This window comes from Oreochromis niloticus, unplaced genomic scaffold (genome assembly GCF_001858045.2).
Source record: "Oreochromis niloticus isolate F11D_XX unplaced genomic scaffold, O_niloticus_UMD_NMBU tig00002015_pilon, whole genome shotgun sequence".
Classification (NCBI taxonomy): Eukaryota; Metazoa; Chordata; class Actinopteri; order Cichliformes; family Cichlidae; genus Oreochromis; species Oreochromis niloticus.
Genome location: NW_020327533.1, coordinates 270,081 through 295,429, shown reverse-complemented (window position 1 = coordinate 295,429; position 25,349 = coordinate 270,081). Strand labels below are relative to the sequence as shown.

The following is a 25,349-nucleotide window of genomic DNA, read 5'->3' as shown; positions in this document are numbered from 1 at the left end:
AACAGAACCACATCATCCGCAAAAAGCAGAGATGAGATTCTGAGGCCACCGAAGTGAAAGCCCTCCGCCACTTGGCTGCGCCTAGAAATCCTGTCCATAAAAATTATGAACAGAATCGGTGATAAAGGGCAGCCCTGGCGGAGCCCATCACCCACCGGAAACGAGTCCGACTTATTGCCGGCAATGCGAACCAAACTCTTACAACGGTTGTATAGGGATCGAATGGCCCGTAGCAATGGGCCAGACACCCCATACTCCCGCAACACCTCCCACAGGACACCCCGAGGGACACGGTCGAATGCCTTCTCCAAGTCCACAAAACACATGTAGACTGGTTGGGCAAACTCCCATGCACCCTCAAGTATCCTTGAGAGGATAAAGAGCTGGTCCAGTGTTCCGCGACCAGGACGAAAACCGCATTGTTCCTCCTGTATCCGAGGTTCGACTAACGGACGAACTCTCCTTTCCAGCACCCTGGCATAGACTTTCCCAGGGAGGCTGAGGAGTGTGATCCCCCTGTAGTTGGAACACACCCTCCGGTCTCCCTTCTTAAAGATGGGGACCACCACCCCGGTCTGCCAGTCCAGGGGTACTGCCCCTGATCTCCACGCAACATTGTAGAGGCGTGTCAACCAGGACAGTCCTACAACGTCCAGAGCCTTCAGGAACTCGGGGCGGACCTCATCAACACCAGGGGCTCTGCCACCGAGGAGTTGTTTAACTGCCTCAGTGACCTCGACCCCAGAAATTGGCGGGTCATTCCCCTCATCCCCAGACTCTGCTTCCTCCTCGGAAGACGTGTCCATAAGAGCACGTGGCACCAGGATGCTCTAGGCCGCAGGTCGATGATCGATTTTGTAATCGTATCACCAGACCTGCGACCATATGTTCTGGACACTCGGGTAAAGAGAGGGGCTGAGCTGTCAACTGATCACCACCTGGTGGTGAGTTGGATCAGGTGGTGGGGGAGGACGCTGGACAGACCCGGTGCACCTAAACGCGTAGTGAGGGTGTGCTGGGAACGTCTAGCAGAGGCCCCAGTCCGCGAGATCTTCAACGCACACCTCCGGCAGAGCTTCAACAACATTCCGAGGGAGACTGGGGAGATTGAGTCCGAATGGACCATGTTCAGCGTCTCCATTGCCGAAGCTGCTGCATTGAGCTGCGGCCGCAAGGTGGTTGGTGCCTGCCGTGGTGGTAATCCCCGAACCAAATGGTGGATACCAGAGGTGAAGGGAGCCACCAGGCTGAAGAAGGAGTCCTATCGGGCTTGGTTAGCCTGTGAGACTCCAGAGGCAGCTGACAGGTATCGACAGGCCAAGTGGAATGCGGCTCGGGCAGTGGCTGAAGCAAAAACTCGGGTGTGGGAGGAGTTCGGAGAGGCCATGGAAAAAGACTTTCGGACTGCCTCGAAGAGATTCTGGCAAACCGTCAGGCGTCTCAGGAGGGGAAAGCGGTGCTCTACCTCCACTGTGTATAGTGCTGGCGGTGCGCTGCTGACGTCGACTGAGAAAATTGTCAGACGGTGGAAGGAATACTTCGAGGACCTCCTTAATCCCACTGACACGTCTAGGAAATAAATATGAAAATTAAAAAGGGTGAATTTAACTAGGAAGGAATAAAATAGAATATATCTGAATTAAAGTTGAAAATAGAATATCTGTACAACAAAATACACAATACAATACAAATTAGAATGAAGGGTAAATTTAACTGCGAAAGAATAAGATAAAATATACATGAATTAAAGTTGAAAATAAAGTAACTGTATAACAAAATGCACAGTATGGAAATAATAAGAATGTATGAAGAAATATAATATAAATATATATACACAATAGCAGCAGCTGTACAAATATTAAATGGAAATGAAGAAATATAAGAAATATAATGTCCAGTGTTGTGCAAACCACATTGTGAGTGTCTTGTGCAGTGCAAATATGCTTAAAGTGATTAAGTGTAAGCAAAGTCCAGACTGTCCAGTGTGTGTGTAAGAACCATATGTGTGGGTCCGTTCTATGTGGTGGTGTGGTTGAGAGACCGTATCGCCTGCGGGAAGAAGCTCCTCCTCAGTCTCTCTGTGTTGGTCTTCAGGGAGCGGAATCGCTTCCCTGACCTCAACAGAGAGAACAGTCCATTGTTGGGATGGCTGAGGTCCTTCACGATCTTCCTGGACTTGGTCCAGCACCGCCTGCTGTAGATTGAGTGCAGGTCAGGGAGCTCGGAGCGGATGGTGCGCTCAGCTGACCGCACAACCCTCTGTGGAGCTCGTCTGTCCTGCATGGTGCTGTTCCCGAACCAGGTTGAGATGTTTCCCATCAGGATGCTCTCTATGGTGCACGAGTAAAAGTTCCTGAGCACCTTGGAGGGCAGTTGGAAGTCTCTCAAGCGTCTGAGGTGATAGAGACGCTGTCGGTCCTTTTTCACCACGGTGCTGATGTGACAGGACCATGACAGGTCCTGCGTGATGTGAACTCCGAGGTATTTGAAGCTGTCCACTCTCTCCACTGGGCACTCGCTGATGACGGGGGTCTGGTAGTTCCTCTCCTGCTTAGTGCTGAAGTCCACTATCAACTCCTTTGTTTTGCTGACGTTTAGAAGGAGGTTGTTCCTCTGGCACCAGGTCTCCAAATTCCTAACCTCCTTCAAGTAGGCCGTCTCGTTGTTGTCAGAGATCAGGCCCACCACGACGGTGTCGTCAGCAAACTTGATGATGGTGGTGGAGCTGGTAGTTGCCACACAGTCATATGTGTACAAAGAGTACAGCAGGGGGCTCAGAACACACCCCTGGGGGGCTCCAGTGCTGAGAGTGGTGGAGGCTGAGACATGTCCGCCCATCCTTACTGCCTGTGGTCTGCCAGTTAGGAAGTTGGAGATCCACTGACACATAGATGAGCTGAGTCCCAGGTGCTCCAGTTTGATGGTGAGTGTGGAGGGAATTATGGTATTAAATGCAGAGCTGTAGTCAATGAAGAGCATTTTAACATAATTCCCCCTTCTAGTGTCCAAGTGAGTGAGTGATGTGTGGAGGAGATGAGAGATGGCATCGTCTGTGGAACGATTTGGACGGTAAGCGAACTGTAGTGGGTCCAGTGTGTCTGGTAGTGAAGAAATGATGAAGTCTCTGACCAGGCGTTCAAAGCACTTCATCACTACTGAGGTGAGGGCTACAGGGCGATAGTCATTGAGAGAAGCAGGGTGTGGTTTCTTCGGGACAGGAACAATGATGGACTCCTTGAAGCATGTGGGGATCACCAACTGAGATAAAGAGATGTTGAATATCTCAGTGAACACAGGAGCTAGCTGGTATGCGCAGTCCCTAAGGATACGACCTGGGATGCCGTCTGGTCCTGCTGCTTTCCTGGTGTTCACTCTCTTGAAGGCTCTCCTCACGTCATGCTCGGAGATGACGAGCACGTTTCCGGTGTTGGCAGTGTCTTCCTGTCTGCAGCCGCTAGCGCTAGCATCGTTGGAGTCCTTAGCTGCAGCCTCGAAGCGAGCATAGAAAGTGTTCAGCTCGTCTGCCAGAGTCACGTCTATTTAACATTAACTCTTCACATCGCAGGGGAAAAGTTAAAATTGAATAAAAAATGTGTTCACATTAGCTACTCGTATTGTTAAAAAGTAAGAAAAAACATTGTTAGCATAAGCAGATAATGCTAATTCACATCAAATTAGCATTAGCTGCTAGCATCAGCCTACCTAGCACTAGCTGCAAACATTGTTAAAAGGGAAGGGAAAAGTGTTAGCATTATCGGGTAATGCTAACTTGCATCAAATTAGCATTAGCTAATAACAGCAGCCTTCTTAGCATTAGCTGCTCACATTGTTATAATGCAAGGGAAAAGAGTTAGTATTAACGGATGATGCTAAGTCGCGTCAAATTAGCATTAGCTAGTAATGGCGGCCTACTTAGCATAAGTCCTCACATCGTTATAATGCAAAGGAAAATAGTTAGCAGTATTCACATCAAATTGGCAATAGTTATTAACAGTTACACACATCACATTGTTAAAATTGAAGGAAAAATAGTATAAGAATTAGCTAATCCTATTGTTAAAATGTAAGAAAAAAACATTGTTAGCATTAGCGGATAAATTACCATTAGCTAATAACGGCAACCTACTTAGCATTAGATGCTCACATTTCCAGAAATCAAGAGAATATGGTATTAGCATTAGTTGCCAATGCTTATTCACCTAAAATTAGCATTAGCCACTAATGGAAGCCTATTTAGCATAAACTTCTTAATGCTAAATGAAGTTAATTAATGCTAAATAGGCTTAAGTGAAATGAAAGTAGTGTTAGCATTAGCTGCTGATATTGTTAAAAAGTAATAAAAAGTAAGATAAAACATTGCTAGCAGTAGCGGATAATGTTAACACACATCAAATTATCATTACTAACAATGGCATCCTTCTTAGCATTAGCTGCTCACATTGTTATAATGCAAGGGAAAAGAGTTAGCATTAACGGATGATGCTTATTCATGTCAAATTAGAAAATATGGTATTAGCATTAGCTGCTAATTCCTATTCACCTAAAATTAGCTTTAGCTGCTAATGGCAGTCTACTTAGCATTAAATCCTCACATCGCAAGGGAAAAGTTAAAATTGAATGAAAAATACTGTTCACATTAGCTACTCATATTGTTAAAAAGTAAGAAAAAACATTGTGAGCATAAGCGGATAATGCTAATTCACCTCAAATTAGCATTAGCTGCTAGCATCCGCCTACCTAGCATTAGCTGCTCACATTGTTAAAAGGGAAGAGAAAACGATATTAGCATTAGCTAGTGTAATTATTCACCCTTAATTAGAATTAGACGCTAATGGCAGCATACTTAGCATTGACTCCTCACATCGTGATAATGCAAATGATGCTAACTTGCATTAAATTAGCATTAGCTAATAACAGCAGTGTATTTAGCAGTAGCTGCTCACATTGTTATAAAGCAAAGGAAAACGATATGAGCATTAGGTTCTAATGCGTATTTGCCTTAAAATTAGCATCAAATTAGCATTAGTCAATAACGGCAGCCTATTTAGCATTAGCAGATAATGCTTACTTTGGCCCACTGGAAAAGTGCAGAACTCTGTTTGCTAAAGATTTAGGAGTGTTTCTCGATAGCTCTTTCTCATTTGAGAAACAAATAAATTCTGCTTTTAAAACCAGCTGTAAGGTTTATATCGTTGATTGTCATTTATGCTTAGAAATATTTACTCATATATGCTTAGAGTTTTATAATCGATTGCATAATGATAGAGGTTTGATCCTTAGTATTCTGTAAAGACTCTGTGTGCCTTCCAGAGTGCTCTGGCACACACACACACACACACACATACCTGCACTATGCACAGACTGGTACTCTTTGTTCATACCTGTGTAAGACGTCATATGTTAATGAACTTATGCATATTCATGTAACCTCAATAAAGAGCAGTGTTACGAGGGAGCAGACGAGAGCGACTGAGGTCAAGCGAAGGAACGGCGCTGTCACAGTTCTCTCCCTCATGAATTGTCTGGTTCCAGCGGTGGCTCTGTGCTAGACGACCCATCACCAGCTTTTTCCAGCTTTTTCCACTGGTTACCAGTACGTCGTAGAATCCACTTCCAGATCTTGTTGTTTGTCTTTAAATCTCTGAATGGATTGGCTCCATCTTATCTCTCTTTAACAAAAATAATCCAAGTCGAGCCCTCAGGTCTGCAGATAAGCAGCTTCTGACCAGAACTAGCCGTAAAAACAGAGGTGAGCTTTATCGATCGCTGCAGCCAAACTCTGGAACAGTCGCCCTTCACATCAGGTCGTCACCAACACTCGACATTTTTAAAACCCGGTTGGAAACACATTTGTACTCTGTAGCTTTCAATTCTGACGAGTCTTTATAGTAATTACTGTGTATGTTTCCTATTTTATCTCTACTCTGTGCAGCACTTTGGCTCAACCTGTTTTTAAATGTGCTGATAAATAAATGTAGATTTCTTTGAATAAAACAGTGGAGCCGAGCTTTGAGCACAGTGTGTAACAGTGTGTGTATGAGAGCCATGTAATGTCCATGTGTGCATGCTGACTGTGCTGTTCTGACCCCTCCTCCTTTCAGGGTGGAGCCTGCTGGAGTCCGATGGTTGAGACCAGGTCTGAGGAAGTGTAAGTGTGTTTTTAATGGGATTCATGAAAACAAAGCAGCACATATTCAACCATCTTCATCATGTCAGGAGTCTTCATCAAAGTGTCAATCAATGAACAGATGATGGATCAATAACTGCAGGTGGATTGTGTTTGTTCTCTCCATCAGATTCCTGTCAACTCACAATCGACACAAACACAGTGAACACAGACCTCCAACTGTCTGACAACAACAGGAAGGTGACACATGTGGAGGAGGTTCAGTCATATCCTGATCATCCAGACAGATTTGATGTTTGTTATCAGCTGCTGTGTAGAAATGGTCTGACTGGTCGCTGTTACTGGGAGGTCGAGTGGAGAGGAAACGTTTATATATCAGCGAGTTACAGAAGAATCAGAAGGAAAGGAGGCAGTGATCACTGTGTGGTTGGATGGAATGATCAGTCCTGGAGTCTATGGTGCTATAATGGTGCTCCTCAGTCTGTCTGGCACAATAAGAGAGAGACATCCCTCTCCTCCTCCTCCTCCTCCTCTGTCTCTAACAGAGTAGCAGTGTATGTGGACTGTCCTGCTGGCACTCTGTCCTTCTACAGAGTCTCCTCTGACACTCTGATCCACCTCCACACCTTCAACACCACATTCACTCAAACTCTTTATCCTGGGTTTGCAGTCGGTCCTGGTTCCTCAGTGTCCCTGTGCTGAGTGGAGTGTAAACAGTGGCGTGTCCAGCGGGGTGGCCTGGGGGGCACAGGCCACCCCCCAACCAGACTGGCCACCCCAGGTGCCACCCCGAAGCTAAAACAATAAAATTCAATGAAACATCAAATGTACGATTATGTTTTCACAGTGAAGCTCAGATATCCGAGTGTAAGTGAATGCAGCATGGGCTTCTGTACTATGAGCATCACGTTAGCAAAAGTAGGAGAGCCAAGCACGAAAGACGGTACCGCAGAAAACAATTTTTCGGCGAAGATTAACAGGTTAACATTGCTGGACTGGCCATTGGGCATACCGGGCATTTGCCCGGTGGGCTGATGACTTTTTTTTTCTTTTTTTTTGTAACGGCATGAACAATGAAAGGTGGTGGATTGGCCAGATGCTGGCCGATGTGTAAAAATAACTCAGTTGTTTGGTGGTGGCTATGGCGGAGCTTCCACAGAGGCCAGCAGGTGGATGAGGGAAGGGGAGGCAGGAGGAGGAGAGACCGAGGCGGCCGCCAGTCCGAGTGTCAGGTGAACTGAACTTCAGGTAAGAAGTTATGACCTGCAGTCTATCTGGGTCAGATATAAACCAAGTTTAGGTGGAGTTTATTTTCGTTGTGCTGACTTTTTACAGTCAGTTACAATAACTCGTACTGTGTACTAGCTAGCATGACGGAGTTTCTATACAGCTGGGTGGGTGCTATGATATTACTGATAGTGAACTTTATTTTATTCATAAGGTTAGTTAGTAGAGTTGGCAACGGCTCCTTAAAAAATGGAATGGTCCCTCATTCAGAGAAAATATTACGCGTTTCTATGGCGTTATTTTTGTGCCACTATTCTGAGCGCACGTAAAGAAAAATTGCAGGTGCAAGTGTTGCATTTTGAGGAGAAATTTATTTTGAGCGAAGAAAAGCTAAATTTGAGTGAACAAAACTCATTGCTGCGTGCAAAAAATGTATTTCAGTGTTTGCTATTATCCATACACACACACAATAGCAGGCCCTCTCGCTCAGTTTTTGCATTTGCGCTTGCTCGCAATGTGCTGCTCGCGCACTCAACTCTTTCTGTACACCGTTATATTTGTGCCACAAAACCGGCCAATCACAGACTTGGATGAAAAAAAATCTGATTGGCTGTTTTCGTCTCCAATCAGCTCGAAATAACGAAATGCAATATCCCAGAATCCATTTCGTCCAAAACTCAAACGAGGCAGTGGCGCCCGGAGGAACACAGAGTGGCGGAGTTTGAAATATTGCTCTTTCTGGGTCACAAAATAAACTTTTAAGATATTTTCATGCGAGAATGGTGCCGTGTAAACTTTAAATATCTGCTCGATTTATCAAGACATCACATATTTGCGTAAGTGCTCTAATGTTTTCGGAGATGCCCGTTACCCACCAGCTGACCGCATAGCTGGACTGGCCATTGGGCATACCGGGCATTTGCCCGGTGGGCCGATGGTGATTTTTCATTTTTATGTTTGTTTGTTTGTTTTTGTGACGGTAGAAACAATGAAATGTGGTGGATTAGCCAATTGGTCATGATCAACTCTGGGCTGGACCAATTACAATACATCCGTATTGAGGGGAAAAGGAACGCTATTCGTCCCAGACTTCAGCTACAATGAAAAAAAGACACAAAGCTGGAGTTATTCTGTCTTTACGCTGTCAGCTGCCTGTTCTTCTCTCATTCTCTCCCCTCCCTCTCCTGTTGCTACTTCAGTTATGAAACTGATCAATGATCAGCTGATCGTCTCTCTTGTTTGTTTATCGCCCACTTTGCGCCGGAAAGAGGAAACCAGCTGATGACGTGCTAAACAACAGCAGCACGTTCAAGCTTGATCAGCTGTTGTTAGAATTAATTTAATATTACTTTCTAGTATCAACTGATGTTTGCTGGAGCCACAGCTGTAAAAGCTGCTGGTCATGATATCGGTTTGGATATGTGGTGAGAGGAAAACATGAAGGTGATACAAATCATACATATATACCAACAAGACAGTGTATAAAGGCTTTATATTTTTCCTATAATACCTGGTGGTGTAGTGGACGATTTTTTTGTCAGTTCAGCCTTATATATTAGGTTTAACCCGAGTCACCACCCGATCAGCTGGTGGGTAACAGGCATCTCCGAAAACATTAGAGCACTTATGCAAATATGTGATGTCTTGATAAATCGAGCAGATATTTGAAGTTTACACGGCACCATTCTCGCATGAAAATATCTGAAAAGTTTATTTTGTGACCCAGGAAGAGTAACATTTCAAACTCCGCCACTCTGTGTTCCTCCGCCACTGCCTCGTTTGAGTTTTGGACGAAATGGATTCTGGGATATTGCATTTCGTCATTTCAAGCTGATTGGAGACGAAAACAGCCAATCAGATTTTTTTGCATCCAAGTCTGTGACTGGCTGGTTTTGTGGCACAAATGTAACAGAAAGAGTTGAGCGCGCACGGGCAGAAATGTTGAGAGCGCGAGCAACACATTGCGAGCAAGTGCAAATGCAAAAACTGAGCGAGAGGGCCTGCTATTGTGTGTGTGTGTGGATAATAGCAAACACTGAAATACATTTTTTGCACGCAGCAATGAATTTTGTTCACTCAAATTTAGCTTTTCTACGCTCAAAATAAATTTCTCCTCAAAATGCAACACTTGCACCTGCAAACTTTTTTTTACGTGCGCTCAGAATAGTGGCACAAAAATAACGCCATACGTTTCGTGTTGAGCTGAGAAGGAACACAGTTTGTCCCGTACTTTAGCTAGAATGAAAAAAAAGACACAAAGCTGGAGTTATTCTGTCTTTAGGCCTCAGCTGCCTCTTCTTCTCTCATTCTCTCCCCTCCCTCTCCTGTTGCTACTTCAATCATGAAACTGATCAATGATCAGCTGATCGGCTTTTCTCTCTTGTTTGTTTATCGCCCACTTTGCGCCAGAAAGAGAAAACCAGCGGATGTCGCGCTAAACAACAGCAGCACGTTTAAGCTTGATCAGCTGTTGTTAGAATTTATTTAATATTCATTTCTAGTATCAGCTGATGTTTGCTGGAGCCACAGCTGTATAGCTGCTGGTCATGATATCGGTTTGGTTATCTGGTGAGAGGGAAACATGAAGATGAAACCAGGAGATGTCCTTACTGAATCATCAGAGCTGAACAGGTGAAGGAGAAACAGGTTTACCTTTTAGGTGACATGAATGAGTTGAAGTTATGAACTGTTTCTGAGAGACAAATAACACCAGGATCCTTTTCTATGTAGCTGACAGCTGGTAACTGTGCAGGGGCGGGTCTAGCAAAGTTTTGCCAGGGGGCCAGGTAGGGCATTAACAGGGAAAGGGGGGCACAAAAAATACGTTTCTTTCTTATTCTCATTTAAAATATCTAGCTTTTATTAAATAATTATCTGAATCTTGCGAACAAAGTTTTTATCTGACGTAAAATGTATAGAAATCATACATATACCAACAAGACAGTGTACATCACTGTCACAACAGCGTCTGTTTTCATTCAAAGGCTTTATGGCTTTAATACCTGGTGGGCCGGTCTCTGGTCAAAATGCCCAATTTTTTGTCCCAGTCCAGCCCTGCAGGTTAATACTGGCAGTGTCACCATGCCAGCTGACTGTATTTCATCATCAGCCAGTGTTGTTCTTTATACATCAGTATTACCAAAGTTTACCATAAGGCAGCATAGAAAGTATTTACTTGCTTTCAGGTTTTATTCAAATGTTAGTCTTTTCAGTTGTTTCCCCACTTTTTTCCTGTTTCAAAATCAAACACCAGTTTGTGAGAAGATTATCTTCTTTTTTTAATAGACAGATAAAGTTTTGCATTGGCATTGGCTAATTTGCCAATTGTATGCTAAAAATGTTCGTATTTTAATATTCAAAATGTTTTTGCCCAAAACATATGTGCATTATATGTCAGTAAAAATACTATGCAAATATTGCTGTCCTTGAATGCTGAGTAAACACTGACAAAGCACTGATTGTATCTCTTGTACTTCATCAACGCAGTATCTAAAAACTTTGCACCATAGTGGTTAAAACCTCATTCCACTTAGAGTTAAAAGCACATTCGGTTATTAGGTTTATAGGGTTATTGAATGATGGTTAACGGTTGGTAGAATTTTTTTTTTAACATTATCTGCCAATTACATCTGCCACCCTTCTCCAAATCTGTGCCCCTACCTGCCCCCCCCCCCCCCCCCCCAACAAAAATTTTCTAGACACGCCACTGAGTGTAAAGAGTGTCTCCTGTTAGAGAAACACTCTGACTGTTGAACAGATAGTTCAGTCTGTACATGTCTGTCTCTTTCACTCACAAACACGTTTTCACATTCATGGATTCAATCAGTTGATGTTTGAAACTCTTCTAAATGATTCCTTGTAAACTTCTTCCTCTTCAGTCACAAACAAACAGGAAGTGATGTCACATGTGTTCCTGTCCACACAGCAGAATGAGTCTATTGCTGACAGTGATGTACAAACAGAGTGAGCATTTCTGAGGCCAAAATAAACTGAGTAGTTCACTGAATGAACACTGTGAGCTCAGTTCCTTCATCATTAGTATGGATTATATATGTATATGTATTATATTAGTATCATATATATCAGGTGCTGCTGGTTTCAGTCATTGTGCAAATGTGCTGTTTGTAAGGTTGTAAAGCTGCAGTCAGCTGAGACTGAAGAAGTCACCTGATCAGTGAGCAAACGTTTCTGAAAACGTCCAGATGAACAGAATCAACCTTTTGGGATCAGCCAGCAATGCAGCATCATTGTTGTTCAGGTTCAGAGGTTTGCAGGAATGAACTGATGACCAGAAACAGCTGCAGAGTCCAATCAAATACCAGCTGGAGTTCAGCTGCATTTGAAGAAGTCAAAGAAAAGTAAGGATGGCAAAGGGCGATGTTTTCTTCCAAAGAACTGAAAACATGGTCGACGCCTCATTAGAAGAATAATCTGCACATTTGTGAGGAACTCTAACCAAGAAAGCAACGTCACACAGATCCAACAGACAGTTTCCATGACTGGAAGTGTTCAGTGTAAAAATGCTACATTGCATTATTGCATCCTCTCACCACAGGAGGTGCTGTTGGCACCACTGATTGCTGATCAGCTGTTCTCTGATGATCTGATTGATCCTGTGAATAACGGGACTCACTGAACTCTGTGACACAGTGAAGATTACAGAGTTTAACATCTGACTGACGTCACACAGACAGAAGGATGAACCAGTGAGGCACAGAACACAGTTACTGGAGATACTGGATCAGCTCCATGTGAACCTCTGATGGAGAAGCTGCTGACCCAGAGAAACATCAGGACATGACAGGCAGCTGCACTGATCTAACAACATGTAGCAGAGCTGATCTATGTTAGAGGATCTATGACAGCAGCTGAAAGTCCAACACTGGATACCAGCTGAGCCTGTGCTGAGTGTTACAGGAAAAGAAACACTGACACTGGTAGACACAGTGATGCTGACTGGGGCACAGAGCTGAATGATGCAGCATCAGGACACTGTTTCAGTCTGACTGACAGAGAAACCTGTAGCTGCATCTACATGTGAGGCAGAGGCCACACAAGCAGCTTTCTATGTTTCACAGTGACTGAGATCTTCAGTGGGGGTGGACATGCTCCTGTACAGACCTCTGAGGAGAACCAAGGTGCAGTCAAAGAGTCCAGTCTGTCCTGTTGGGATTCAGAAGTTAAGGAGAGATATACAGGAGGAATTCCAAAATAATGACCACTGATCCAGCCGGGTGAAGTTAGACGAAGATTTAATGAATACACACGAGCGGAGAGATCTAACCCTGTTCGCAGACAGCATTGATCTCTGCCCAACAACGACACAGCATTAGTTTTATGCATCGAGGTATTTCAGTGACGCCCTCTCTACGTCAGTACATGCATCAGTTTCAAAACCACAAATGTTCTATTTGACAACTTGTGACACAATTAAAAGAACAATCGCCTCCATCTTCTCCGCAGGTGGTTTCCTGCAAGCCGCCTTAGCTCTGGAACATCCTGCACCTGCTTCTTCATCAAACAATCACGTACACCCAGAAATACAGTCATAGCAAACATGCTTAAACTCTCACCTACAAAATAAACCCCCTGCCTGTATGTGCGTGTGTGTGTGTGTATGTTGTTCTTTTGATGCAGAGTTACATTATAAATATAAAGAGTTATTTCAGAGTCTCATCAGTTTTCCTGCATGTCTTTATTGAACACATCAGCAGGGCTGAAGCTCTCATGTTAAACACACACTGATCTATGGACACGTTCATGTGTTTCTAACAGAACCAGGCTGTTATCAGCTGCACTAACATGATGTCACACACACTGAATGTAACAGTGACATCATCACACAATCAGCTGTGATTGTTTCACTGTCATCAAACTAGTCAACAGGAAGTAGAATCAATAGAAACCAATCATTGACTGACAGCATGTCTGATTGAAATCAGTGCAGATTATGTATGAAGTCTAACTGCACACAGTAACTGTGTTACAATAAGGACTTAACAGCGCCCTCTGCTGGAGTGTTTCAGTACTGCGTTAACTAGAATACACCACCTCCTCCTCCTCCTCACACCACCTGCTACAGCTCTACTCTTCTATGACTACAGTCATCCACAGCACTGATGTGAGGTCACATGGTTCATATGTAAGGAGCACAGAGACGTGCTAGCAGCTGACCTCAGGTCAGTTTAATGACTGTGAGCAGCAGCTGTGTTCTTGTCACTGTGACAGGGAGACACTCTCAGACACAGCGCTCATGTCAGCTTGTTCTCATGCAGGAGGATCAGGAGCTCCATGTTTGTCTTCATGTTTGAATCATGATGTGTTTGTGCCATCAGAGTCTGTCATGAGTACTCAGGGTTTCACAGCAGCTCTTCTGGATGCTGACGAGGACTCCAACCTCATGTTTCACCTCTCTGAGCTTCTGATGTCTGTGAACACTCGTGTTTCTTCTCTGGGCTCATCTGGACAAAAACACCTTTCTGTGTTTGGCTCCAGCCTCATTCTGACTGACAGGAAGTGTGTTATCCATGAGCTTCTTTGTTTCCTGCTGTGTTTCCTGTCTGTGGACAAACACGAGTGTTTCAGCTGAGGACTTGGTTCCTTCCACCTGTCCATACAGGACATCACGCTGTCTTTTCTCTTTAAATGCAGCTCCAGGTCCTTCCACGTGCTGCTCTGTATTTGTGCAGTTTGTAGTGTGTCCTGGGAAACGTAGCACACATGGTGTTCTTCTGGTGTTTCCTCCTTTCACTGAGTGTGAAACACTGACGCTGTGCTGTTGTTCACAGAGCTGATTCTAGCTGCAGCTGGACTCTGTCATCTAACTGAATGTGTTGGTGCTGATCACGGGGCTCTGAGGGGGGAGCAGCAGGAGGACTCTGGATACTGACGTCAGTGTATCTGTGGAAGCTCACACAGCGTCTCTGTCATTCAATATTGTGCTATATATTGTATCTATGCAAAGATGAACAGACTGTGTGTTCACTGGTCTCTGTGCTGCTGACTGCTTTGCTGCAGCTCTGATGTCATCATCACTCCCTCCTCCACCCTCAGCAGTCCCAGCATGCTGCTGTGGTGCACCCTACCCTCACTCTACACCTGAGCCATAGACCACACCCTCCACCTCAATATACACCACAGTTTTCTCTGCTATGGAAATGAGATCAGGAGGAAATCATTATTATTATTATTTAATAAACGCTCACATTAATGTGGGCTTATTTGTTTCATATTAGAAACATTAGTTGAGTGTTTTTAGTATAAAATGGTGAAAGTCCCTCTTTTTGCTCCTCCCCTCACCTGTGGATGGACGGTGCTGTTACCGTGGTGACAGCTTGGATGTGTTTCAGTCCTGCCTGGTTATCACTGCAGGAATCTTTCACATTTATTACAGGTAATAACTCTGATTTTTCTGTGTATTATGAACTAAATGTATCCTGATACACACAGAGATGGATGAGCAGAGGTCACATGATGAAAGAACAAACATGGAGTCTTTGATTTATTTAGATATTTATTGATGAATGCAAACAAACCCTGACACTGAACCATTGTCCAGCAGAACAAACCTGATCACATGACCTGCTGACCCAAACAGTGAAAAGCTCCATGGCAACAACAACAAACAGCCTCACATATGTTAACAGAGGCTGTTAGAAGCACAGAGTCTTTACAGTCGTTCTCCTGTTTGTACACAGATCTCTGCACATCTTCATCACAGTTACTCACAGACGTGCAGAGTGTGTGGATATCAAAGCTAAGTTTCCACCATGTTTGTAGTCTGTACTGGGACTCATGGAGCATCTCTCTATGAGCACTCAGTGCTTTAAACAGTGAGTCCCAGTTTAACCAGCAGCCTTCACACCACACATCACACAGACATGGAAACTTCAAACCCTCAGACTGAAGTCACTGGCAGTCTCTGGCACCAGCGACTGCGCTAACAAACATACAGCAAACAGTGAAGGTTTGGTAGACAAAGCTGGTTGGGTAATACCAAGTATGTGGCGAAGGAGGCGGGGTTACATTACTAGATGATTAAACATGAAACTATTTTGCTGATAATAATTGAAACGATTAAAGAAAATCATCAAGCTATTTATGCAAGATGATTTATATTTTTATAAACTGGAATGATTACATTATATTGGCTGGATCTGATTATTGGGGGGTCATGGCCCCCGTAACCCCCCTGGAAATTACGCGCCTGGTCCTGAGGTCAAATCCACCATCTTTGTTTCAGTGCTTCATGTTCTCCCGTGTTTGTGTGCGTCCTCTCCGGTACTCCGGCTTCCTCCCACAGTCCAAACACATGCAGTTAGTGGGGTCAGGTTAACTGTGAGTGGTTGTGTCTCTGTGTTATTCCACCTTAATCAATGACTTCCTGTTAGCATTAAGTGCTTCTGTAGGACTGATGTCATTTTCTTTTTTTTTTCTTTTTTTTTTTTTTAAACCTGTCCCGTTTGGTTCTTTTGCCATCAGAATTATTGTCTAAAGGCAAAGAAAGATGCCCAACGGATTTACTTTACCAAACTGACCATCCCAGCCTTGCCGTAATGGTCCATTTGATTCACCTTTTATTGTTTATTTTATTTTCACTTGCTGAATACGGGACAGACTTGACTGGTGGAAAGAAAGGGGAGAAAGAAAGAGGGAAAGAAGAAAAAAACAAAAACCTGAGAAGAGGGACGGGGAAAAAGGGTAAAAAAAAAAAAAAAAAAACAACAAAAATACATATATCGATCACCTGGATCACCTGTTGAGAAAGAAAAAAGAAAGCAAGTAGAAGAAAATGAGAGTAATAAACAAGATCACAATGATCTATGGGAATATGACAGTAAATACTAAATATTAAACATTATTGTGCAGCACGTGAGATTGACGGCGCACAGTGTGCTTTGAGGTAGGAGCCAAAAAGGGTGTAGTTTGTGTGTGTGATCACCCGTGTGTACACCTGTGAGTATGAACGCGCTTGTTTTTAAAAGGTTCCTTCATGTAATGATCTGCTAGAGGGTGTGGGGGGCCACTGCCCCGACCTCCAGGGCATGAAGCAGGTATGGAGGAGATCAAAACTCCAGACATCCAGAGGCCCCCAGAACACAAGAGACCAAGGAAGACCAACAGAGGGGCAGCCGCGCCACTATCCCAGAAAGAGCTGAGGAGAGTCCCAGATGAGGGGTCACTCAGCAGCCGCGGAGCAGAAGCCAGGGGGGGTTGCAGTGACGTGCCCGTGAGCTCCGCCGGCAGCCAGCTGTGCCTGAGTGACCGAGCCCCGGGCCGAGAGGCCGAGGGCACCCCATCCCCGAAGTGGCCCGAGCGTGCCCCAGGCTCCATGCCCTGATAAGCAGCTGCCAAGGAGTGAGCCGGTGGGTACCTGGGCGCCCACCCCCGGACACAAAGAACCACCAACGCACCGATGTCTGAGGGCATCTGCCACCGGCAGGGGAAGTGGTGGGGGGAGATGGGCCTCCAAACCTTGGAGGGCCTGAGATGTCCCCAGAGAGGTGGGGTCTGATACCCAACCTGACATATAGACGCAGACATACAGGCACACACAGATACAAACATCCATTCCCACCCTCATGCTCTCATATGCAATTACTCAACACTCACCCAACGTAGAGACAGACATAAAGAGACACTGTACACACAATCACACTCCCCAAGCGTACTCTAAGAACCGGGTCTAGGTACCCTTGCCCCTGGAGGGGGTAACTGCACCCAGACCCAGGTGGTGTTACCCTTTTCCCTGCGGTGGGGAGAAGCAGACCGCCCCGACTCCGCAGCAGCAGGGAGGCCCCACATTCCAGACCCCAGTCAGACGGCCAACTCCTCCTCCTAGCCCCCCCGCTCCAGCAGGCCGCAGAGAACGGGGGTGTAGGAAGACTCCAAACCTCCCTCCACCCGCTCATATGTAGTGTTGATGTATGTGTGTTCTAAGGTGCATTTAAAACCCAGGAGGGCATGGAGCTACCTGCCAATGCAGCAGGTAAGCGTATAGCCCCTCCTGCTAGCCCTCAATGTCTACGTGTATTTAAAATTGAGAGGTGGGCAACGACGCCAGGGGTGAAGTGTACACCCTGATGGTAATTTGGAATCCGTGTAGCGTGCCCACCCCCAAGATCCTATATGTATGTGTAATGAGAGTGTGAGTAATGTGAATGTCTAAGTTGTGGGATAAAATTGAGGCAGAGGCAGCCAGAAGGGGACAGAGGGGGGGATGTCTCCCCTGCACCCTGGTGACACACCCCTACCCCAAGGCCCTGCATGTGTGGGTGATTGTGGTGGAACGGGAAGAGGGAGGCAGCTGGAGATGGGGAGGGAAGGAAGGGAGGGGCAAGTGACACCTCCCTGGGGCCAGCTCCCCCGCTGACCCCAGTAGGCACCCCCATACTCTGCAACCCGCCAGCGAAAGGGGGGCCCAGGCCCATCCGGACCGGGGCCCAGTGCAGCAGCGCCGCCCGGCCCCACAGAGCCCGGGACAGTCCACCTGACCCCACCACAGAGAAAACTGCACCCACCCCATCATCCACTCATCTTCCTGTGGGAATAAAGGATATGCTTTGGGGAAAATAGTGAACATTTTATGAGTAGAAAATGTGGGATTTCTTTTAGAATAAGTTGTTATAATGTAGGCTTTAGAAACAGAAATTAAATAGATTTACACATTGCATTCTGTGCCTTTAACGGAGTTGTGGCTCAGAGAGTCGTCTCTTGAGGGTCACAAACTTTTGGTTAGCGTTATGATTAGCCAATTTACTGTGAGAATGACCTGAGTTATTGAAGGATTGCACACGCTTACAGACATATAGAGTTCATCCACACAGGACAGTATTGGTTTGAGGCCTAGGGCCTGAAATTCATTTAGCTTTTAACTGAATTTGAGCTGGCCCTGTAACAAGTGACAGACAAGAGGAACTGAATAGGAGTTTGGTTGTGACTAAACTGTGTGACATGTAAAATATTGGGATAACACATGCAGCTCTAAATTAGTCTTATTACATAAAATGCAGGTACAGAATAACAAATGCTTGTTGAAGTGACCAAGTTTTTGTTTAAAAACAGAAGCAAAGGGAAAAAGCTTATATATTTTGGTTAAGTCTGATAAAGTATAAATTAGAATGTATCATAACATTAAGAGCAGCAAAAATGAAATAAAATGGTATACCAAAACAGGTTATAACACAGGAAATGTGAGTTTTAAAATGAAGTTAGTGTCAACACACAGAAGTTGTTCTTAGGGAGCTTTTAGCTATGATGAAATTTATCTAGGAGCAATTAACTAGGTGCTTACACTTAGTGATTAAAGTGGTTGTTTTTTCTTTGATCCTTTAGTAGAATAAGCAGTTTTCTTGTGATAGGTGACTTTAGATGAGAGGCCCTTGCAGCAGCGACAGTTTGTGCACAGGATGTTGATAATCAGATAAGGAGCAACAGGAAGCACATGCAGAGACGTGCTTCCTTTGATCCTCTTAAAGGCAGTGCTTTTAAGAGTTTTACAAATGCTGAGTACGGTTGAATGAGATATAAAAATAAAAGTCAAAAACCAAATACGAAATTAGGTTCATGTTTTGAGTAATATTAGGTTGAATCAGGTTTGAATAAAGAGAGCAATTGAGGGACATAAGGTAGGAAAGCCGTAGTAGGGAGAAAGCTGTTTTGTTTCCTTTGCAGGCGGCCTGATTTCCACTAGAGAGGGACCCAGAACAGGGACAGACCACTGGAGATTCACAAGTGTAAGGGGTTTCTCACCGGGTATGAGTGGGTTCAGGGGTGAGGGAGGAGTGCTGATTGAGCTCTGCTTGCACTCTTATTCTCTCCTGCCCCCGATCAACTTTAGGCTCGCTGATACTTTGGTGTGACTAACCTTAAGCATGAGTGTTCTCAAGTGGGAGCGGGCCTTTTATTATTAAGACCACCTAGATGACATGAGTTTGTCTGGTTCGCTAAGTCACAGAATGCCGAGAGAGGGTCAGAGTGGGAAAAGTGATCCTAATGTACATGACGTCAGGGGTGGACAGGGAAGCAGCTGAATGGGCCAAGGAGTGACCCAACATAATGTATGGCGACCTCTGGTGTGCCAGAGGTCGAGAGAGGGGATTGAGAGGAGTAGGAATGTTTTACTACTATTATTTGCTGCTATTTTTATAATCATCATTACCATTTCATGTTAATAGTGATGTTGCATTCAGATGCATTCAGATGTTCAAATATATGGGTATTATATTAGTCTTTATTACAAGTCCAAGAAGAACCACTTTAAACTGTGGAGTTGAATCTATAATTTTAAATGTTTTTAATGCTTCTATAATCTCAGTGTTTCTGTGTAGAGGGCAGAGACAGGAAACACGTCTGCAGGGCATGCTTTTGCAGAAGTGAAACTGAAAGCAGACTCTGAATGCAAGTACTGTGAGTAGGATATGAAACTTTTAGTAGAGGCTTTTGATTAAAACATTTATTCAGTAGATTACATATATAGTTCCAGTTAGGTTATTATATGTAAGGATGAGCCTCTGTTCTGGTGAAAGGTCAGAAGTGTAACGGGTGAGATGAGAGAGCATTTAAGGGCGAGACACACATACAGACACATATAGTGAGAGAGGTCACGACACGTACGCAGTACACAGCATGCACGCGCCCTCGCACGTGCACGCACACACAAATTAGATAGACTCATTTAGTAGGCAAGAGTTGAAATACGTTTTGCTTATGGCTGCAAAGTCGAGGCGTACGTGTTAGTCTGTTCCAGGAAGTGCACCAGATGTCCCAGAAGATAAGCGACAGCGAAGGCGGGCTGAGAGGAAGCACCTGGCGTCGACCCGAAGAAGATGTTTGTTTTAGACTATGTTAAGAGTCATTGTGGTTTTGGAGTGACGTATGCTTTGTTTAAATCTGCCTAGCAACAGAAAAGGGGGCAGTACTATCTTAACCCTATAAAACCGTTGTCTGAATATGGTAAAGCAGTTCAACACTGATTGGGTTGTTGGACTCACACATGTGTTCATTAAAATGCCGTCTAATTGCACACGCCTGGATCTGTGCTTATTTATGGATTCCTCTCTCAACATTTTTGAACCTTAACACTACACAAGACAATAGACGCCCAGGCTGAGATCTTCCTCCACCTCTCCTGTATCTCCCCCTCCTGCATAGATAGTTCCTGAAGAGAGGAAAGCTCCTGCAGGATGTGACAACCTCCCCCACCAGTTGAAGAGCCCCCCAGGTGGTTCGATGCACAGGCGGCACCCCGCGCCAGCACTGGGCCCCCATACACCCACCCGCCCACAACCCCGGCAACACACCAACCAGGACCCAAGCCCCTGAGGCTTGGCCAGGGCCCCAGCCCAGAGACGGAGCGCCCCCAGAACCTCACGCCCATCCCGGACCCACCCAGGGGCAGCCAGGCTACCAGGTCAGTAACCCACGTCCGTCAGCACAGACCCTCCCCTAGCCCTGCTGCACGCAGCCACGGGGAAACCGTCACCCAAGAGCCAACAGAGCCCCTAATTGGCCATGACCGCTACCCCGGGTTGAGCCCCCCAAGGAAGATGCTCCCGGGGAACCCCCCGATGCCCTAAGCCTGTCCCTACCCCCACACCAATCACAACAGTGAAGGTGGGACCAAACTAAGACCCCCCACCCCCACTAGGTGATGGAGCTGATCAAAGGAGCCCAGAGCAATTGATCTGATGTGGTGGCAGAGGCTGTATCAAGACTAATGTGATCTAATAGATAATTTCTATATTGGTTAGAATTCAGATTATTTTTATTTTTCCAGTTCATGAGGACTGTTTTCTTGGCTATGCATAGGGCAGTGAAAACCATATGGGCTAGATTCTTTTCCGGAGCGACATTTTCTAAGCTGCCCAACAAACACACTAAAGGGGAAGTTGGAATGTTACATTTCAGACACTTTGATAAGTCTTCACATATCTCGCGCCAAAACTTCTGAACTGGTGGACAGAACCAAAGAGCGTGGATATAATTGTCCGGTGAATTGGTTTGGCAGTGTGAGCAGTTGTTGGTAGACGTAAAGCCCATCTTGAACATCCGATGACCTGTATAGTGCACTCTATGTAATATTTTGTATTGAATTAATTGAAGACTGGGATTTCTAATTAGATGAAAGGTTTTTGAGCAAATCTGAGACCAGAAGTTTTGGTCTAAGTTAACTGATAGATCCGCTTCCCATTTTGCAATAGGAAGTGATATTGATTCATCTGTTTTAGAAAGCATTCTGTATATTTTGGATAGTAATTTGGGGGTTTTAAGAGTAAGAAATTGAACCACACTTGGTGGTGTTTGTAGTTCAACTTGACCCGGTTTAAATCTCTTTTTTACTATGGATTTAATTTGTTGATATTCTAAAAATCTTTTCTTGTTGATCCCATATTGTGTAACTAGTCTGTCAAATGAAATAAATTCTGTTCCTTCTAGTCAATTTTAGAAACTCCCACCATGCTGTCAGAGAAGAGCTGATGCTGACGCTTTTGAAGCATTCATGTCGTTGGATGTTTGAGCTGATAAATGGTAGGTCTGAAATCTCTAGATTATTGCAAAGTGCTTGTTCTACATCTAGCCAAGGTTCATCCAAGAGGGTATGTTTTAGCCATCCTGAGATAAATTGAAGCCTGTTGGCTAAGAAGTAGTGCTGAAAGTTAGGTAGTTCTAATCCTCCTTTATCCTTGGTCTTTTGTAGTGTTTTTAAGCTTATACGTGGGGGCTTATTTTTCCAAAGAAATCTGGACATATATGAATCTAGAGATCTGAACCAATCTTGTGGCGGTTTAGTTGGGATCATTGAGAATAAATAATTTATTTTTGGTAAGACCATCATTTTTATAGCGGCAACCCTTCCCATGAGTGACATGGGTAGACATTTCCACCTAGTCAGATCACCTTCTACTTTCTTTAAAAGTGGGATATGGTTTAATTTAGTTAGATCTGCAAGCTTGGTAGAAACATTAATACCTAAATATTTTATATTTCCCGATTGCAGTGGTGTAGAAGAAGAATTATGGAAGGAGCAATTAATCGGAAGGACTGTAGATTTTGACCAGTTAATTGAGTAATCTGATATTCTTGCAAAAGAGTTTATCAATTCAATCCCCCCAGAGATGTTGGTTTGAGAATTTTGGAGAAAGAGTAATACATCATCCGCATAAAGGCTGGTTTTATGTTCCAGGTTCTTGCATTTTATGCCCTTAATTACTGAATTCTGTCTAATTGCTGCTGCTAGTGGCTCAATAAAAATTGCAAACAGTGAAGGGGAGAGTGGCCATCCCTGCCTGGTGCCCCTCAGGAGACAGAAGCTGGAGGATGTCTGGTCATTTGTTCTGACACAAGCTGTTGGGGAATTGTATAATATTTTTAACCAGTTGATGAAAGAAGATCCAAAACCAAATTTGTGTAAAGTTGCAAACAGAAATTTCCAGTTAACTCTGTCAAACGCTTTTTCTGCATCTAAAGAAAATATTGTAGTTTCAATGTTTTTACTGTATGAGTAGTCTATCAAATTAAGTAATCTACGTGTATTTGTTGATGAGTGCCTACCTTTTATGAAACCAGTTTGGTCAGGATGAATTAAGAGGGGGGTTATTTTCTCTAGTCTCTTTGAGAGAGCTTTGCAGATTATTTTGAGGTCTACATTTATAAGGGATATTGGACGATAGCTTGAGGGATATACAGGGTCTTTTTCTGGTTTTAGCAGGAGATTAATGTTTGCAGAATTCATATTTGATGGAAGTCTGCCCTTTTCTTTGATTTCCAACAATGTTCTGTAAAAAACTGGTGCTAGAATCGTCCAGAATTCTTTGTAGAATTCTGCAGGAAAGCCGTCTGGACCTGGAGCCTTATTATTGGGCATACTTATCAGGGCTTCCTGGAGTTCACCTGATGTCAGTGGTGAATCCAGTGCCATTGCTTGAGAGTCTAATAATTTTGGGAGAGTTATGTTGTCCAAAAACTGATCAATATCCTTTTTAGATGGGTTTATTTGTGGTGAATACAATCTTTTATAGAAATCCCTGAAAATGTTGTTTATTTGTTTCGGGTCATATATTGTGTTCCCAGATGAATCTTGAACAGCACATATAGTTGTTTTTTCTTTATTGATTTTTAGCTGGTTTGCTAGAAATTGACCGGATTTATTACTATGTTCATAATTTTGTAAGCGTAGTCTTTGTACTAAGAATTTTTTTTTTTTTTTTTTTTTTTATCAATTATCTCATTTAATTTTAGTTTTGTTTTGCGTATTTTGTTCAATGTTTCCTGATCTTGGTGGGACGCGTAGTCTTCTTCTAGTGATTTGATGGTTTTTTCCAATTCCTGAATATTTTTGTTTTCTTTTATCTTTTTATGTGATGAGAAAGAAATTATTTTACCTCTCATCACAGCTTTCCCTGCTTCCCATAAAACAGAAGCTGATGTTCCGGGAGTGTCATTAAAGTCTAAATATGAAGTCCACTCTTTTTTTAAATATTTAATAAAGTCTTCATCTTTAAGCAGTGATGTATCAAATCTCCAGTTTGTACTTGGCGTAGTATTATTCTTGTGCATTAGTGTTAAAGATACAGGAGCATGATCGCTGACAGCTATAGGGTGAATCTCAGTGTCTGAAATGTCACTCAGCAGTGAGCTGCTGACCAAAAAATAATCCAGACGAGAGTAGGAGCGATGAACATGTGAGAAAAAAGTATATTCCTTGCTGGTGGGGTGAAGGGAGCGCCATGCATCGCAAAGACCAAAGTCGCTCATATACTGTTTGATTATATTTGTGGACTGCCAATTACGCTGAGTTCCTGCTGTATTGAGCCTATCCATTTCTTCATTTAGTCCAAGGTTGAGGTCGCCTCCAAGAACAAGTGTGCCATCTAAGTGTTCAGAGAGTGCACTGAAAAAACTGTGAAGAATGAGGGATCATCAACATTTGGACCATATACACTTACAATACATAGCTTTTTATCAAGTATAGATAGTTTAATGATTAAGAATCTGCCCTCTGGATCTATAACTGTATCGAGTACTGTGAAATTAATATTTTTATGTATTAAAATCGCTACTCCCCTTTGTCTAGAATTATAACAAGCTGAGAACACATTAGGAAACTCAGGTGTTTTAAGTTCATTCGAACCTCTAAGAGGTCTGTGGGTCTCTTGTAAAAGGACAACATCTGCCTGTAGTTTTTTGAGTTGGTTAAATATTTTTAACCTCTTTTCTCTGGAGCCAGCTCCATTTACATTCCATGTAACGAATCTCAGTGCACCCATAGATGTCTGTGTATAACTAGGGGTGTATGCTGTGTGTGTCGCTTAGACAGGTGGAGAGAATACATCACTTGTTCATAAATAAAGAGACGGAGAGAGAGAAGGAATATGTGGCGAGATGCTCCCTGAGTCTGACTATGTGTGTGCATATTTACTAAGATGAGTACACTTGGCTTAAGTGTGTGTATCCTATACGACTGTGTGCGCTGTCTGACTGATGTAAATGTGCTGCCGTTGAGCGCATGACTGTGCGTGATCGTGCTGTGCGTATGTGTCGAAATAAAGGATGTTGTTTGTGGATGAGTGTGGAAGCAGGTGATCGAAGCAGTGAAATAAAGAAAAAAGAAAGAAACCAAGGACAAGTGTGAGCAGCATAAAACAAGAGGGGGAAAAGGAGAGAAGAAAAAACAGGAAGAGAGAAAAAAAAAAAAGAAAACCCGGAAACATTCCAATCAAACCATTGACGGAGAGTGACGGTGTTAGTACTGCTATGATATCACACCTAAGATGCGATTTGATACTGGTAAGTGTTAAAATCTTCCAGTTCTTTTAATCTTTGGGCTGAAGGAAGGACAATACTCGGTGTATAAATGCTCAATCAACAATATTTTATTTCCATATAATTCAACACTTAAGAGCATAAGAACCATCATGATGGGGAGAGATGCCTGCAGAGGGTCACAGCAAGTCTCAAAATGGTGACGGGTTAGTCAGCCTTTTATAGTCTCTAG

At 43.8% G+C, this 25,349-nt stretch overlaps 1 protein-coding gene across 1 annotated transcript in view; it reads left to right on the top strand.

Moving 5' to 3' along the window:
• Window positions 1-6,829, top strand: part of LOC109199175 (NACHT, LRR and PYD domains-containing protein 12-like) — a 53,538-nt gene extending 46,709 nt beyond the window's left edge. Inside the window, exon 11 of the mRNA XM_019354505.2 lies at window positions 6,314-6,829. Coding sequence (XP_019210050.2) covers window positions 6,314-6,829 — 516 coding nt within the window. The remainder of the gene's footprint in view (window positions 1-6,313) is intronic.
• Window positions 6,830-25,349: the final 18,520 nt, after the last annotated feature.